Source organism: Onthophagus taurus, chromosome 11 (genome assembly GCF_036711975.1).
Source record: "Onthophagus taurus isolate NC chromosome 11, IU_Otau_3.0, whole genome shotgun sequence".
NCBI lineage: Eukaryota > Metazoa > Arthropoda > Insecta > Coleoptera > Scarabaeidae > Onthophagus > Onthophagus taurus.
In genome coordinates, this window is record NC_091976.1 from 1,214,516 (window position 1) to 1,231,398 (window position 16,883).

The 16,883-nt window shown below is 32.2% G+C and overlaps 1 protein-coding gene across 1 annotated transcript in view; it reads left to right on the forward strand.

Moving 5' to 3' along the window:
- Positions 1-16,883, forward strand: part of LOC111418389 (proton-coupled amino acid transporter-like protein CG1139) — a 74,354-nt gene that overhangs the window by 19,737 nt on the left and 37,734 nt on the right. The window contains exons 3-4 of the mRNA XM_071199826.1: positions 5,897-6,004; positions 6,061-6,211. Of these exons, the coding sequence (XP_071055927.1) occupies positions 5,897-6,004; positions 6,061-6,211 (259 nt within the window). The remainder of the gene's footprint in view (positions 1-5,896; positions 6,005-6,060; positions 6,212-16,883) is intronic.

Below are 16,883 nucleotides of genomic sequence, written 5' to 3' on the forward strand. Positions count from 1 at the left end.
AAATGAGATTGTAACACCAGCACAAATTGACTCCCCTTCTAATCTTCATGAAATAATACCAAACGATTTATGTAAAATTTTAAATGAACAAAATTATATTAGAAAACCAAAATTAATTCGTAATGATTCTTATGTCTTGGAAGTTTCAAATGCCATTGGAACATTTAAAACGTTATAACGATGAATTTCAATTGAACAATGTTCTAGTAAAAATATTTGTTACTTCAACATCAAATGAAGAACTGTGAGAAACTGCATCGTTCTAGAACAATTTCTAGCATCAACCTAACCCAACCCAATACTATCTGTTACACCGTTACTCTAACTTTGTAAAAAGCACTGCTTGTTGATGCCATCTGTTAAAGTATCACTTGTAGTTGAACTGACGTTCAATTCTGAACGTGATAGTACACCAGAAACTTCAGACAACATATTCAGGCAATATGTTTGTTCCCCGTTCATAGCACTACCATAAACTCCGTAAATATATTTGTAAAAAGTATTATATACGTACAAGAATTGACCACTACAAACCATGGTCCTCCTGGCCGTATTGAGAAATTGAGAACTTCATAAAACAAATTAGAAAATTACATAATCAAAACAAAGTATTGATTCGATTGTACCCACATGTTGTAAAAGACAATAACACAACATAATCCTTACTTGTATGATCGATTAATACCGAATCATCTCTGTCTCTATCTTCTGGAGAAGCGTTAATACAGTGGCCGAATGCGGAAAAACTATGATTGAATACCTAAGATTTTCATATTTATCTTGATATGCATAATTTTCTCAGTAGTTAATGAATACTAGAGGCAAAATGATATTTCAAGAATGTAAAGGATATTCTAAATAAACCATTACTTTTCCATACACACATCTTCTAAAAATCTTTCTTCTTTCAAATCGACACTAGCGCAAGACATTCCAGCGGTGTTGTACTAAACCAGAAAGTCTAGGATTCAATTACCAGCACAAGCATATTTTTCCGAAGACCCCGCCCGTTCTTCGGAGGGGACGTTAAGTCGTTGGTCTCGACACCAGTCGTACATATCTGATGTCTGTTAGTACTCTCTAAGACTGAAGAAAAAACATTCACTAACCCGTCTGGTCAGTGTGACGAATTATTGCGATATAAACATGTAACTATATGCAAACCAGCTAAACTAAACACAAGACAAGGGTGTTGATGATGAGCAAGAGTCCTTACGTAGGAACAACCTCAACATGCTGTATGTTAAAATCGAGTGCTAATCAGACATCATCACATTGATTTGCCATTCCCTACTCCTCCAAGATTTCAAGTTTACAAAAGAATACGCGCTTAAAAAAGCGAAGTACCAAACGCTCAATAAACCACGGATAGACTCATCGAATATAAGGTGTCCTACACTGCAAACTGTAACAACAGGAAAGATACATTCTGCAAGAACGAGGCATTCTTCTAGACCTTCAAATTTATTGCGGAAATAGTCATTATTATAGGTAATCAACAACAAAATTGAAAAAGAGTAATTCAACAGAACCTTTGCACTCATCTACCACGTGATCGACTAGCTGAAGGATTCCCGTAAAAACATGCGGTGCTTTTGAAAACATGTTCTTCCTTCAAATTCAATTCATTACAACAGAAAAGGGCGGTCGTCGGAGAAACTCCACAGCCTAGAGGACGATCAAACACTTATAGCCTTTTCCTTTTGTCTACTCTGTTATACGCTAGCACTACATAAAATTATTGCTAATAAATGACGCGCTTTATTGAAACATACGATGTAGAACTCCTCTAGGATACCAAAAAGTAGTGTTTCAAAACTGTGGTAAAGATAGTCTCTCGGAGAGCAATAAACTCGAAATATATTGTGTAGCTCAACGCAGCGTGAACATTTTGAATAGAGACAACAGCTGGCCACTTAGTCTCAGTTTAAAATTGATAAAAGTAATAAATACAATGGAAAAAATATGTTTACAATAAAACGCAAATTTTGCTGAAAGTCTTGAATACTATTTCAAATAACACCGGACTTGATAACCTTGGTACATATAAAAAGTTGAAGAAATTTCCATTCATTGTTTATCGATGGATAATTAAATTAATATTTCTTATAATTCGTAACCTAAAGAGTAAACAATTTTACTATTTTATCAATTTTCCGACAAACATCAAAATTCATTAGTCTTCTTCTTCTTCTCTTGATCCTTTTGGCTGATGGCGCCAGATAATTCCCTTATATCTGCTAGATTCTTTCCTCCCACTTCTTCCTAGGTCTTCCCCTCCTTCTCTTATCCTTATTCTTTGCTTCAAATACCTTTTTTACTATTGTGTTATGTTCCATTGTAATTCTGTAGGCGTACCTGTTTAGTTGCCTCTTGATCCACTCCCAGTCTTATTTCCTCATTTCTTATCCTATCTCGCTTCGTCTTCCCCGCTATTTTCCGTAAAAACTTCATTTCCATTGCCGTGATCTTTCCTTCCTGTTTATCTTGGAGAATCCATGACTCACTGGCATATGTTAATATTGGGACTGCCACCGAGTTGTACACTTTCAATTTTATCTTCTTATCTATCTTCCCCTTCCCAAAAATTATTCTGTTTAGAGTATGATATACGTTGTTTGTTTTCCTTATTCTTGCATTTATGTCTAAATCTATCCTTCCCTCTTGTGATATTATACTGCCCAAATACTCATACTTCTTCTATCTTTTGCTCCTTAACACGTTCGCTGCCGAGCGACTCCGTTAACCATGGTTTAGATACGAGTTAACTCGTAGTCGGCAGCGAACGTGTTAAAATATATTTGTTTCGGGTTATTTCTTATTTCCTTTTTATTTATTATCACAATTTTACATTTATTTACATTTAATTCTAGGCCCATTTTTTCAATTTCATCTGTTCATATTTCAACTAATTTCTTTGCCTTTTTATGGTTCTCTGCTATCAGCACTATATCCTCAGCATAGAGTAAATTATCCATTTTTACTGTTTCCAAACTTTTATAACCTATTACTGTTTGGTATTTATTTAAATAAATTAAAAACTGCACTTAAACAATTAATTTATTTAATTCACACAATGATAAGAAAAATACACAACTCCAACTATGATATTTATTTGTTCTTGTATTTTTGATCATTCTCTCCATTCATATTATAAGTAATAAGGGGCTTAGGCTATCGCCTTGTTTTATTCCCTTGCTCATGTCAAAAGTGTTTGATGTTTCTCCCTTCAATTTACTATGCCTTTTACTATGTCATTTACTTCCTTGTACTTTGGCTTTCTATTATTTTTGTTAGTTTTTGTGGTACCATTCTAGACACTTAAATACAATACAATACTATGGTTAATCATGTCAAAAGCTGCTTTTAGGTCCAAGAATATTAGGTATAGTTCATTGCCCGTCTCTATTTTCTTTTCAATGATAGGTATTTCGAATTACATATATGTTATCATTCGTTTGTTTGCTTGCTCTGTATGTTGCATTTTCATCTTGTAGTTTATTTTCCACTACTCCTCATCACATTTTTTCTATTATCTTTATGTATAATTTGTAACTTGTAGATGATAGGCATATAGCTCTATAATTTCCACAGAATCTTCCCAATCTTTCGGGATTGCTTCCGACTCCCACGCGGTTTTATATGTTCTTACTCCTACTAAGCAACTCCTTCCCTTTTATTCCCAAATATTTTATCGTCTCCAGATCTATCTTGTCCTTGCCGCAAGCCTTGTCTGTTTTCATTTTTATCATTGCCTCTCCTAATTCTTCCATTGCTATCACTTCTGCATAAAAATCCGCCCATATGTCCAGAATTTCCCTTATAGTTGTCTTTATCTCGTTGTTTTTATGTTTGACGGCTTTTATTGGTTTCCTTTGATCTCCCTTCAGTTTTCTTATTTGATTTCAGATAGTCCTGTTACTTGATCCGTATATTTCACTTAAGCTTGTTCCGAACTCTTCCCAACTATTCTTTTTCGCCTCCTTTACCATATTCTTAGCTGCATCTGTGTTCATTCTGTAGTTTGCTCTATCTTCTTCCGAATTCGTTCTTATGTATTTTTTCCATGACACTTTCTTCTTCTTGATTGCCTGTCGAACCTCTTCATTCCACCAGTGTGGTTTCTTTGTCTGATTATTATGTTTTCTCACTCCACACACCTCCATAGCTTTAAAAATTTTCCACATTTCCTAAAGTGTTAAATTCTGTTTGTTCTAGTTTTTGAAATTCGTTGTTTGTTTTTTCTTCGTATTTTAGTATTTCTTCCTCCTGCCTTAGTTTATGGATGTTTATTTTTGGGTAGGTTTTCATCTCTTCTCTTTCGATTTCTATATTATTAATAGCTGCCATGACTAGTCTGTGGTTGGTTCCCAGTTCTGCTTCTGCTTCAATCTTTACCTCCTCGACTCTGTTTTGGAGATTTCGGGTGTACGTGATGTAATCAATAGTACTCTTAGCATTCCCTTCATCCGCCACAAACGTATGTTTATTTTGCCTCCTCTGACTCTGGTATAGTGTTTCTAATCAATAAGTCGTTTATTTGACAAAACTCCAACATTCTTTGCCTATTTCTATTCATCACTGCCTCTCCTTGATCCCCATATTCTCCTATACTACTTCCCTCCTTGAGTACATCATTACCTATTCTCGCAATCCAGTATCCCATTATAATTACTTTCTCTCCTTATTCTCTGGATTTATCGAAGGTTTTCTATAGACTTGAGTAAAAACCTCGTATTTTTCTTCTTCTGTTCCTTCCGTTGGTGCGTAGATTTGAATTATATTCACCTTTCGGTTTAGGTCAATTCGCAATTCCTGAATTCTTGAGTTTACTGGTGCATATTTATTTACTCTTTTATTTAGTTCTTCTACTATAATTATACCCACTCCCTCCTTGTTCCAAGTTTTTTTTTGACTCCTGAAAACTATAAACTATATTTGTTTGATGCGTTTGTATGCTTCCCCTTCTTTTCTTTTTTGCTTCACTAATTCCCATTATTTCTATCCCAAACCTCTCCATCTCCTCCATTATTTTCCTTTTCTTTCCCGTTAAAGTTGTAATCACGTCCCCATTTTCATAACTTCCTTATTTTCTCCTTGCTTTTCCTTGCGCTTATCCAACTTCTTGCCATTTTCATCCTCAGTAAAGTCTCCTCCTCTTTCTACCCTTAGCTTTTTTAATTTATCGGGCGTCTCCTTTTTTTCTTTTTCCATATCGTCCTGCTCGACTCCTCATCCACTATCTTCCCTTCGTCGTTTGCTTCACCTTTACAATTATTTTGTTGTATTGTAAATGACCTTTAATTCTTTCCTCCTGAGTTGCCTTAGTTCAGTCATCAAATCATATCTCTCTCTCTGCATATTCTTGGAGTATATTCGTTCCTTTCAGCTCTTTAACTTTTTTTGAATACAGAAGGATATCCAGTTCTTTCTCTCTCTTTACAAAACATTCCAGTTTCTCTTCTTTAATTCCCTTTATTACCACATTTTTACGCTATACCTCTCTTACCAGCATATTTATACCTTTCTCCGGTTCCACGATCTTTCCCTTAAGTTCCTCATTTTCCCTTTTGTATCCATTCATCTTCCTTCTGATGTCGATCAGCTGTCCTTTTATGTCTCTGAATATATTTTCAATTTATTCCATATCTGACATTATTCGTTGTTTTATGAAAATATACCCTGTTTCGAAATGATCCACTTTTCCCCATTATCACTATCTATCACTAATGATTCAAATGACTACCGTTTGTCATTTCCTCAGAAAACAAATTAAAACTATCGGAACGATTTACTCACGTGTTTTCTTGTTAAAATATCAGGTGCGGAAGTTGATTAGTAAATAATTAATTTTAGTTTTGTTATTAACTCTGTTTCATTTTTTTTTTTATTACAGAACCAAATTAGCGTCAAATGAAGTCAAACTTCCTATGGGAAGTAGAGATACCATCAATGAAAAAGAATACAACCCGTTTGACCATCGACAAGTTGACCATCCGACGGCGTAAGTGATCTTGTAAAGTTATATTATTTTTTTTCTACAATTATTTTTATTTGCAGAACATCGGGGGCTTTAATCCATCTATTAAAGAGTTCCTTAGGTACCGGAATATTAGCGATGCCAAATGCTTTCAAGAACGGCGGTTTGATTTTCGGTTTCGTTGGTACGATAATCGTTGGAATATTATGTACACATTGCGTTCAATTATTGGTAAGTCCACAAAAGAAATTGATAGAATCTGTATACACTTAAAGATTTTTAAAAGCGATTACTTCCTTCTGTTGATCTGCTTAATATATTAAATTTGATAAATATGGTAAGTGTTGCCAATTCGAGTCGACAATGGGCCATTTAGGTCCTTGATAGCCTTGAAAATTGACCGGAAGCAATAAGTTTCAATCAGACCAACCGCGTGTACCAGATAATTGGCGATTGTCGTAATGTTTGTGACGTTATTTAGACCATGTGTCCTTCAAAATGTCCTTCTTAAGACAATCCTCTTTAAGTCAATTCTCTCTTTAAACTTTCCGCGACGATTAGCAATACATGAAGGACATCGATACCTAAGTACCGTTTGAAAGGTCGCGTAAATCGACCATAAAATACCGGAAGAAATCAATGAAAAACGATTAAATTCCTTTCTTTATTCTTAATTTATACTTTATCGTTACAACAATGAATCAATCCGGTTTGAGAGATGATCTTTGAAAGGTTTCCTTGAATTAATTGTTGAATTCATTAGAGAATGTAATTTTAAATTAAATCTTAACTAGTTAATTTCTTTCAAAAACACTTAAATATACAACTTGTAAATATTTATAAAATACCTACGTAAATCATAACACTTTCGAAAATAAAACATTTATAAACAAGATCATCATTAACGATAAAAATGTATTGATATCTGAAAAATATTTATTACAAAGAATTAATCAGGTTTAAACCAAACCGATATTTTGAGACCGCGTGTAGCCTTTTCAACGATTTATCACTTAATTAACAAATGTACTATTAATAATATTGGTACTCTCTAGAGATTGACGATTTCTTAATACATGTGTCGATTGATAAAAACAAAAAAAAATACATGGAATTTTATCAAGAATCAATCTGTCGTTTCACTACACGAGTCCAATTATTCTTTTTTAAATAAGTATCAAAAAAAACACTTGACCCAAATAATTTAACGATTTTAAAGTTAGATTAAAGATTTTTGCGATAGAAGTAGAAGTGGAATAATATTAAACGTATTAAATGTCTATATTTAAACAAGAAGGGGACCTCTCTTTGGATCTTTAAATTATTATTATTTAAATTATTTACGTGGGTTATTATTTTGAGAACGATGATTTATATTTGCTTAGAAGTGTTCAATAATTTTAAGGAAACTCTGTTCAATGTTACTCTCTGAAGCCAAATTGGTAGATTGTTATTATGCGTTTGAAATATGGCAGAAGTTTGATCAGCAGCATTCTATCAAACATCTCACTAAGAAGCTGTAATAACCTAACATGACGGTATGGTATCAACTAGGTGATATTCTTTCAAGTGCCCCGATAGTTAGCCTTCATCGTCGATATCAGTATTGTTTGTTGGGGAAACATCCGGTAGCTTGAATATCTTCACATGATCTGCTTCATAAAATCTCTACTTGGATTTTCTACAAATATAGTACACGACTTTTAGTGGGAAAATTAAGCCGCCAATATTGCTTCCCACATAATTGAAGGGATTTTTGCTAGAACGTGACAAGCCACATTTGCAAAAATGAGATTTTGCTATTTTCTCATCTTGCAATAGTATCACAAGCTGCATAAAAATGTGTACAAAGTTATTCGTCCAGACGGCTCTACTTATCTTAAAATCTCGTACTTACATTAACACTGCAGCGTTAAAATCTGCAGGTTAGAACTTGACAATTTTGAGAGAACCTATTTAAACTGTGCTATGACCATCGCTAGACTTTACAAAGAGTTTTATGTTCCTTGGTGTCAAGAAGGTGCTTATCGAAAAATGTTTTGTACGGAATATAATATTGGATTTAAATTACCTAAATCTGATACTTGCAAAACTTGCGACGATTTTAATTTAAAAATATCTAACAGTACAATAGCTTGTGAAAATAATGACAAGAAATTATAAAAACTAAAAACACAGTCCAATTTGCACAAAAGTAGAGCGGCTGCAATGCAAAGCTTATTAAAAAGCGAAGTAGAAGAATCTAAGGCAAAAGCAGATCAAAAGTATGGTATTTCATTCGACCTGCAACAGAAACTTTTTACTGCCGAAAGATTTGGCTTTATAATCTGGGTCTTCATCACTGCACTAATGAACAGGGTTTTATGTATTTTTGGATAGAAGAAAAGGTCAACAGAGGAGCGGATGAGATAGGGTCCATTAAGATAAAATTTTTTAAAAATATTAAACCTGGTGTGGAGAATCTTGTAATATTTACGGATAACTGACCAGATCAAAACAAAAATTGAGTCATTATGTCTCTCTGGCTACAGTTAATTAGAGAGAAGCAATTTAAGAGTATCACCCATCACTTTTTAGTGAATGGGCATACTCACTTGCCATCCGATCGTGACTTTGCCTTAATAAAGAAAAGACAGAGAAAATAAGTATAAAGTTAAAGTAACAAAGTTATAGAAGGAAGTAATAAAAAACATCCATTTGTGGTCACGATTATGCAACAAAACGATTTCATGAATTTAGAACCTTTGCTATCTAACATTTCAAAAATGCACGCATTGACAATGGTGAAAAATTAGACCTTTCTGGAGTCTATTCTTTTCATTTTAAAGTAGATGCTCTAAAATCATTCTTTATAAAACACTCAGTTGCCATGGTTTTCTCTCAAGTCTCCTTTTCTGTATTCGTGCATTGAGTGCCTTGTTTGCATTACTCCATTCTCATCACATGTCCGACCCACTTCATCCTTTGTATTCTGATGAATTCCGACGTGGTAACATCTTTGAAAAGCTAAGGTATGTACAGCAACGAGATATGTTGTACTTCCTCATCTTCAGCATACACCTCTGGTCTTGAACTGATCCCAGAATTCTACGCAATACTTGTAATCTGTGAGCTGGTGTATGCATCTTTTATGCCTACAGAGAATTTATAATATACACCTGTATATTATAAATCAGGTATGTGCAGAAAAAAATTGATGGGTTATAGGTCCCCTTTTTGTGAATAAAAAATTCTTATAACACAATGACCCCAAGTTAAGAGTTTGAAAATTTAAGTACTGCTGTATAAAGAATTATATTTTAATTATAATTTTTAATTTGGCACATAAAAGTCATTTTTGAGATATTTTTTTAGAGGTTGTTTATACGAATAAATTTATCACTTCTGTTTTATCACTCTTTAATGGAAAATTTACACAAATTTAGGTTTTAATAGAAAAAAACTTGCTTATTGTATTAAAAACAATAAAATTACAAAACTAGAAACAAATTATAAGTTGCAAAACAAAGTCTGCTTAGTATAATTCATTAACTAGTACTCAAACTTGTGAACCCTTAACTTTATGGTATCATATCTTAAGAAGGACAAAGAATGGGACATTGTGTTATAAGAATTTTTTATTCAGAAAGGGGAGACCTATAACTCCTCAAATTTTTTCTACTCATATCTGATACACCCTGTATATTATAAATTCGACATATCATGCTTTTCCTTCAATCGTTTATTTGCTGTATTTGCTCTTCCCTCTATATATTCCTTATTAGCATAATAAGTATAATAATTATTATCATAATTGTATTCGTGATAATACCCATGTTTTGACCTCTTCAGCCAACTCAAAGAAAGCGATGTAGGTATTGGCGTTATGTGTCAATCTCAATTAAAAATTAAATTATTATACATAACCAGCCTAAGCTAATAAGGTTATTGTTGAAATGGTAGTTGCGGAAATTGATTTTTTTGCCATTTTCGTGGTTTACATCTTCCAGAAAACTTATTAATTTTGGATAGTAAAGGTAAATTTGATGAATTTTTGACTCAATTAGAAAACATAGACAAAAATAAGACATAAATAGAAAATAAATAAACGCTTAGTAAAGTCAATGATTTCAATATATGTGGTAGCAATAGAATAAATGAACTATAGACGGTTGGGTCTGTTGCTCCTGATAACATCTGCCTATAAGATACCTCCTGAGAAATTGATTGCTTGTGTTGTCTCTCCATCTCTTTGCAGGTGCTCCTGCTCTTATTTGACATTCTACGGACGTGGTTACGCCAAAATCTCTCGAGCTGTCTTTTTTATAGCCTTCCTTTCGATCTCACTCCTTACATATTTATGTTTATTAACATTTTATGGAGTCTTTTTTCTTTTACCCTTGAAACATGACCCTCCTATTGTAGTCTCCGTATGCTAGTTTTTAAGTATTTTTTAAGCGGTGTATTGTTTTTGTCTTGAATGTGTTTGCAAGTACAAAATATACAAAGTTCTTCGTCGACACTCTCCCTGTTCTCTGCCAAGCCTTGTTCGTCTTGACTCGATTTGGTGCTTCATAATCTTGTTAGCCATAGCTTTGGTTCTGCTTTGGAGCATAATTTTTATTTAATCTTTATTAAATCTTAATCCTAGTACTTTAGCAGTTTCTTTCATTACTTTGTATGTTTCTACTGCATCTTTCATTGTTTTGCTCATAATGTTGATATCGTCTACATATTCAGCCAATTTATTATTTCCATTTTCCTTATTATATATTTAACAATGAGGTAAAACAGTGTTGGAGGCAGCACATCTGCTTGTTTTAGCCCTTTCGTGATGACAAATGTTTCGATTAGCTTATTTTGTATACGAACTCATGCCTCTATGTTAATGTGACTTCTATTAATCTGACTAGCTTTGTAGTTGTTTGTTAAGTAGTTGCTTTCTATCGACAGAATTGTATGCTTGTTTGGAGTCTATAAGTATCTTGTTGGATATTCACCTATAACCTTTTTCTGTATATCGCGTACATAACAGTAATATTTCAGGGTAGTTTTGAGAGAACAGTTTTTGTCCTTTCTTGTATATGGAGCAGATTATTGTATGGAGCATATTTTTTCTGCCACCGCCAAGACTTTTTTGGCAATAGTGATCGCTGCTGTTTTAAGTCGATTCCATTCTTTTATCGACCTTTTAGACAACTGTCTTTATTATTATTACTGCCGGGCTGAGGGGAACGGCCCCTCTCGTTACCACCACCTATAACATCTATTCTAACTTTAGCCCTCAAAAAGTTTAGGGCAAATGTAGGTCCTTGATGAACCTTAGTATTGCCCTGAGGTCTTGTATCTTTATGTTAGTAGGTGTCAAGAGAGTTTTACCGAAAATTTTGTGTCTTCGAGTATACGGTCAGCTGTTTCTGACTCGTCGTTGTAAAATCGACAAGTTTGATCTTCTGGTTGTCCTTGAACTTCAGACAACTGTCCTTGGTCGTTTACTCTTTGTACATCTAAATCTTGCTTGCATTAAGAGATGGTCTGATCCACAACATGCTCCTCTTTTGGTCATTATATCCAGAATGCTCGTCTCTGTTCTTCTATCTATTAACAGGTGGTCTATTTGGTTTTTATAGTTCCATCTGGTGGTGTCAAGGTAGCTTATGTTCCTAACAGTATTCTTGCATGTTCTGTCATGGAGCTAAAGTCTTCTCATTATTCCTAAATATTCATCTTCCTTTTCGATTTTTGCATTCATGTTTTCATTGTTAATGTTGATGTCATATACTAATTGTTATTGTTGGTACAATGTTTCTTTTATTTTTAGATCTTCGTGTTCAGTTGGACAATACACCTTAATTATTGTTAGGTTTAAATCGTTCTTTTTATCACATTGTCGACACTGTTTATATCACCTGGACTATGGTAATATAAATCTAAAATAGGTCGTGAATTACGGCCCCCATACAATTCTACTCCCCATGGTTCCAAAAGATTTGCGAGTGGTGAACAGAAACGGTCAACAAATAGGTCACTAGAGGCCAATAACACTTTCACTACCTGATTCGTGTTCGGTATACGGCAATGAAATAGTTTAAGTTATTAACTTATCCATTTTGTCTATGTAACATTTATTTTAGTTTGACCAGTTCTGTCCTCTCGTGATATTTGAGTAACTCTATTCTTTTCAAAATGTGGGCTTTTGTCATTGAATTTTAATGGCTGAAGTACAAGATATTTGTTCCTAAAAACGTTTTCTGGATTTCAAAACTCATATTTGAAAACTTTATTTGTTAAAAATAATTTCAAAAATTAATTTTTTAATTATGATTTGAAACATAATAATAAAACTTGTTAATGAAATTATTAAGCTGGTAATTAAATAATACCAGTAGAAACTGGTATGAGAAATTATGTAAACAAAGATTTATCCAAGCGAAAAGATTGATTATCGTCGCGTTTGCAATAATTCACCTGTCCATTTCAAGCCAAGGTTGCGCCAGTAATTGCCTTCATCGCCCCGTTTTATAATTGCAAAACCACAAAAGTCGAGAACTGCTTAAAGACAACAACCATGCCATTCCATTTCATTTGCAAGCATTACCATCTACTAATCGCTCGTGCTCTAAATGGTTCAGAAATGCTTAAATGTGTTTTTGTTTACAAACTGACCTTCTTAACATTATTTTAAATACCATCCACACCGTTTATAAATTTTCCATCATCGTCGTATTAACAACCATATCTCGTTTTATACATAGATAGGTGAGTTTCGCAACGCGACCTTCGTCTTTAAAAATTTCTCGCCAGTTAAACGTAAATAAACGGTCTGGCGCGGCCTGCAAATCGAGGTAATTAACCGTATCGAACGTTATGCAATTCAATCTGCCGAGTTCTTTCTTTACAATGGTTTCAAAGAAGGACTTTTCCGTTTTAGATTGATCGGAAAATACGGGTCACGGGGTAGAGATATCAATAAACATTTATGCGCTTTCTAAGAAATACGATCGAGCAAAAACCTGAAGGACGATGAGAGCTGTATAGTAAGGAAAGCATTGAAAGAGCACATAAAGACTCGATTTCCGCAGCGGTTGTTGAACCTCTTGGGGAAACGAAGTTTGTAAGAAAGAAGAAATCGGTTCGTAACAATGAATGGTCTTTTACGTGCTGACCATAGTTCTAAGTTATATAACAACATGTTTTCTTGCCTGTACATTTACATAAAATACTTGAAAACGGAATTATCTGAAAATCTATTACGTTTCTGAAAAGTCATTAAACTAGATAATCCTTTAGTCTAGTAGGAAATCCGCAGTGATTAAGATCTAATCCAAAAATACACAAGATATGATTTGATAAATGTAAGTATTACTTCAATAACCTATCTGCAATAGAAATCTACGATTGTTAAACGCATTGAATAATAAATTCCTAACACCATCTCTTACGCAACGACGTCGTTTGTCGTAATTTACAAGAGATATATGAGGTGTTCTAATAGGAAGGATAATTATTAGTTCAGTTGGTATGGTATTTGAAGAAGATTGCACAACATAATATACAGTAGGACAGTTATAAAGATTACGAGGGGATTACCAATTGAAAAATAAATCATTAGCGGCTGAAACATATTGGCTTGGATGTACTTTTTGATAAATACACACATAAACCACCATTATCTTTGTTAATCTTGTTTTTTAAATCGCCTCGTAAATTATTCGCAATGTATCGAGACAGTGCGTCGTAAAAAAGGGAATCTCATACAAGTAATAATCCCGGGGATTTGTAATATTAAGCTACTGTCGATCATTTTCATAATGTATTAGTATGAATGTTTGTCGGTTAAGCACAAAGGTTTATTGATACATAAAGGCTATCAGATATTGATCGTATTGGAAACTACTGGAATAAAATTAATCCTACATTGTTGTTGTTATCTATGCCATATACAATGTAGTAGTGTAGTATCGTGATTGCGTGACAATGATGTTTCTTTTTAGTATATTAAATCTAAAATTTAGCAATTAAATTCTGTTATTAAGGTGAATCATTTATGTCGAATTGAAAACATGTGTACTATATCAATAAAACATGTTAGAGTTAAAAAGATTTTCGTCATTAAAGTCGCTTATAACTCATAAACTAAAAATAATAAAGGAAAATATTTGATATATCAATTGTTCATAATGAACCAAAAAGACATTAATCATAAGGAGGTTTAAATTATTTATAACAATATTATAACTAGGAAGTGGAAATCCTCAAAACATCAAAATTTTCTGTTTTTGTCGTTAAAGTCGATCTAACTCAAAAACAAAAAGGGATAAAGAAACATTTTTAACAGACAAATTATTTATGATGAACCAACAAGATATTATCTATAATTAGGTCTAAATTATTTATAATCCTACTCTAGCGAGGGAGTGGAAATCTGCAAAATATCAAGATTGAATATTTTTGTCATTGAGGTTGGCCATAACAATAAAACTAAAAGTGATGAAGGAAAATATTTTCTACATAAATTGTTTATAATGAACCAAAAAGACATAATCCATAACTAGGTTTAAATTATTTATAACAATATTATAACTAGGAAGTGAAAATCTGAAAAATATCAAGATTGAATGTTTTTGTCATTGAAGTTGACCATAACTCAACAACTAAAAGTGATGAAGGAAAATATTTTCTACATAAATTGTTTATAATGAACTAAAAAGACATAATCCATAACTAGGTTTAAATTATTTATAACAATATTATAACTAGGAAGTGAAAATCTGAAAAATATCAAGATTGAATATTTTTGTCATTGAAGTTGACCATAACTCAACAACTAAAAGTGATGAAGGAAAATATTTTCTACATAAAATGTTTATAATGAACCAAAAAGACATAATCCATAACTAGGTTTAAATTATTTATAACAATATTATAACTAGGAAGTGAAAATCTGAAAAATATCAAGATTGAATGTTTTTGTCATTGAAGTTGACCATAACTCAACAACTAAAGGTGATGAAGGAAAATATTTTGTATATAAATTGTTTATAATGAACCAAAAAGACATAATCCATAACTAGGTTTAAATTATTTATAACAATATTATAACTAGAAAGTGGAAATCATCGAAATATCGAAATGTACTGTCTTTGCCATTAAAGTCGATAGTAACTTAAAAACTAAAAGTAATGAAAAAAGTTTTTAACACACAAATTGTTTACAATAAACCAAAAAGACATTATCCATAACTAGGTCTAAATTATTTATAACCCTACTCTAGCTAGGAAGTGGAAATCTGCAAAATATCAAGATTGAATAGTTTTGTCATTGAAGTTGGCCATCACTCAACAACAAAATGTGATGAAGGAAAATATTTTCTACATAAATTCTTTATAATGAACCAAAAAGGCATAATCCATAACTAGGTTTAAATTATTTATAACAGTATTATAACTAGGAAGTGGAAATCATCAAAATATCGAAATGTACTGTCTTTGTCATTAAAGTCGATAGTATAATAAAAACTAAAAGTAATGAAGAAAGTTTTTAACACACAAATTGTTTACAATAAACCAAAAAGACATTATCCATAACTAGGTCTAAATTATTTATAACCCTACTCTAGCTAGGAAGTGGAAATCTGCAAAATATCAAGATTGAATATTTTTGTCATTGAAGTTGGCCATAACTCAACAACTAAATGTGATGAAGGAAAATATTTTCTACATAAATTATTTATTATGAACCAAAGAGACATTATACATAACTAGGTCTAAATTATATTGTATAACCCTACTCTAACTAGAAAATGAAAATCTGCAAAATATCAAAATTAAATATTTTTGTCATGGAAGTCGACTATATCTCAAAAATTAAACGTGGTGATGAAATATATTTGACACATAAATAGTACATAATAAACCAAAATGTCATAATCCGTAACTAGATTTAAATTATTTATAACCATACTTTAGTTAAAATATGGAAATCCAGAAAATATCAAGATTGAGAATTTTTGTTGTTAAAGTATATTATAACTTAAAAACTAAAAGTGATAATAAAAAATATTTTATTAGGTTGAAATTGAAGTTAAAATTTTCGAATTTTGTTGTACTTTTACCGGTTTACTGACCACCATGGTACAGACCATCTTGTAACATCTGCCACAAAAGATGTCCATGCGGAGTTAAATCTTTAAAGATTTGTAAAAAAAAAAATTTTTACGTTTATTTTAAATAAATTTTGTGACAATAATAATTTTAATTTGTTCACCGCTTTATGTTTTCGATGTTAATTTCCTGTAAAATTCATTGACTTTTGTCTCTGATGATGGCTTTTTGCCGAAACTAGTTAGACAACAAAAATATAAATAAACCAGTAAAAGTACAACAAAATTCGAAAATTTTTTCTATCAAAAAATATTTTAGACATAAATTATTTATAATTATCATAACAAGATTCAACTCAAATGATATCTGAAAAACTATTAATTTGCACATAAATTAAGTATGTATAATGAACCAAAACGATTTAATCTATAATCAGTTTTAGCTTATTTACAACCATTTGCTCTAATAATTCCAAAGATAAGCAGAAACTTTTTGTAACGTAGCTAACGTACCTATTATTAATTTTACTACAATTCTACTTTTTTATTAATTTAGTATTTCGGCTACGATTAACATAGCTCAAAATAGAAAACTCTCGGCCGGTTAACGCAGAGTATTCTAAATAAGTACAACATTGTTGAAGTATACCAAAAACATCGAAACAAAAACAAAATCAACGAAAAGGCTTTAAATAATTGAGAACCGAGCTATTGTACTGCTTAACATTGGAAATGCTTTTAATTCGACCTCCTCACAAAAATAGATCATTGGTGTTCTAAAAAACAGAAGCATGATACCTTCAAACAGAAAGATCCATGTGT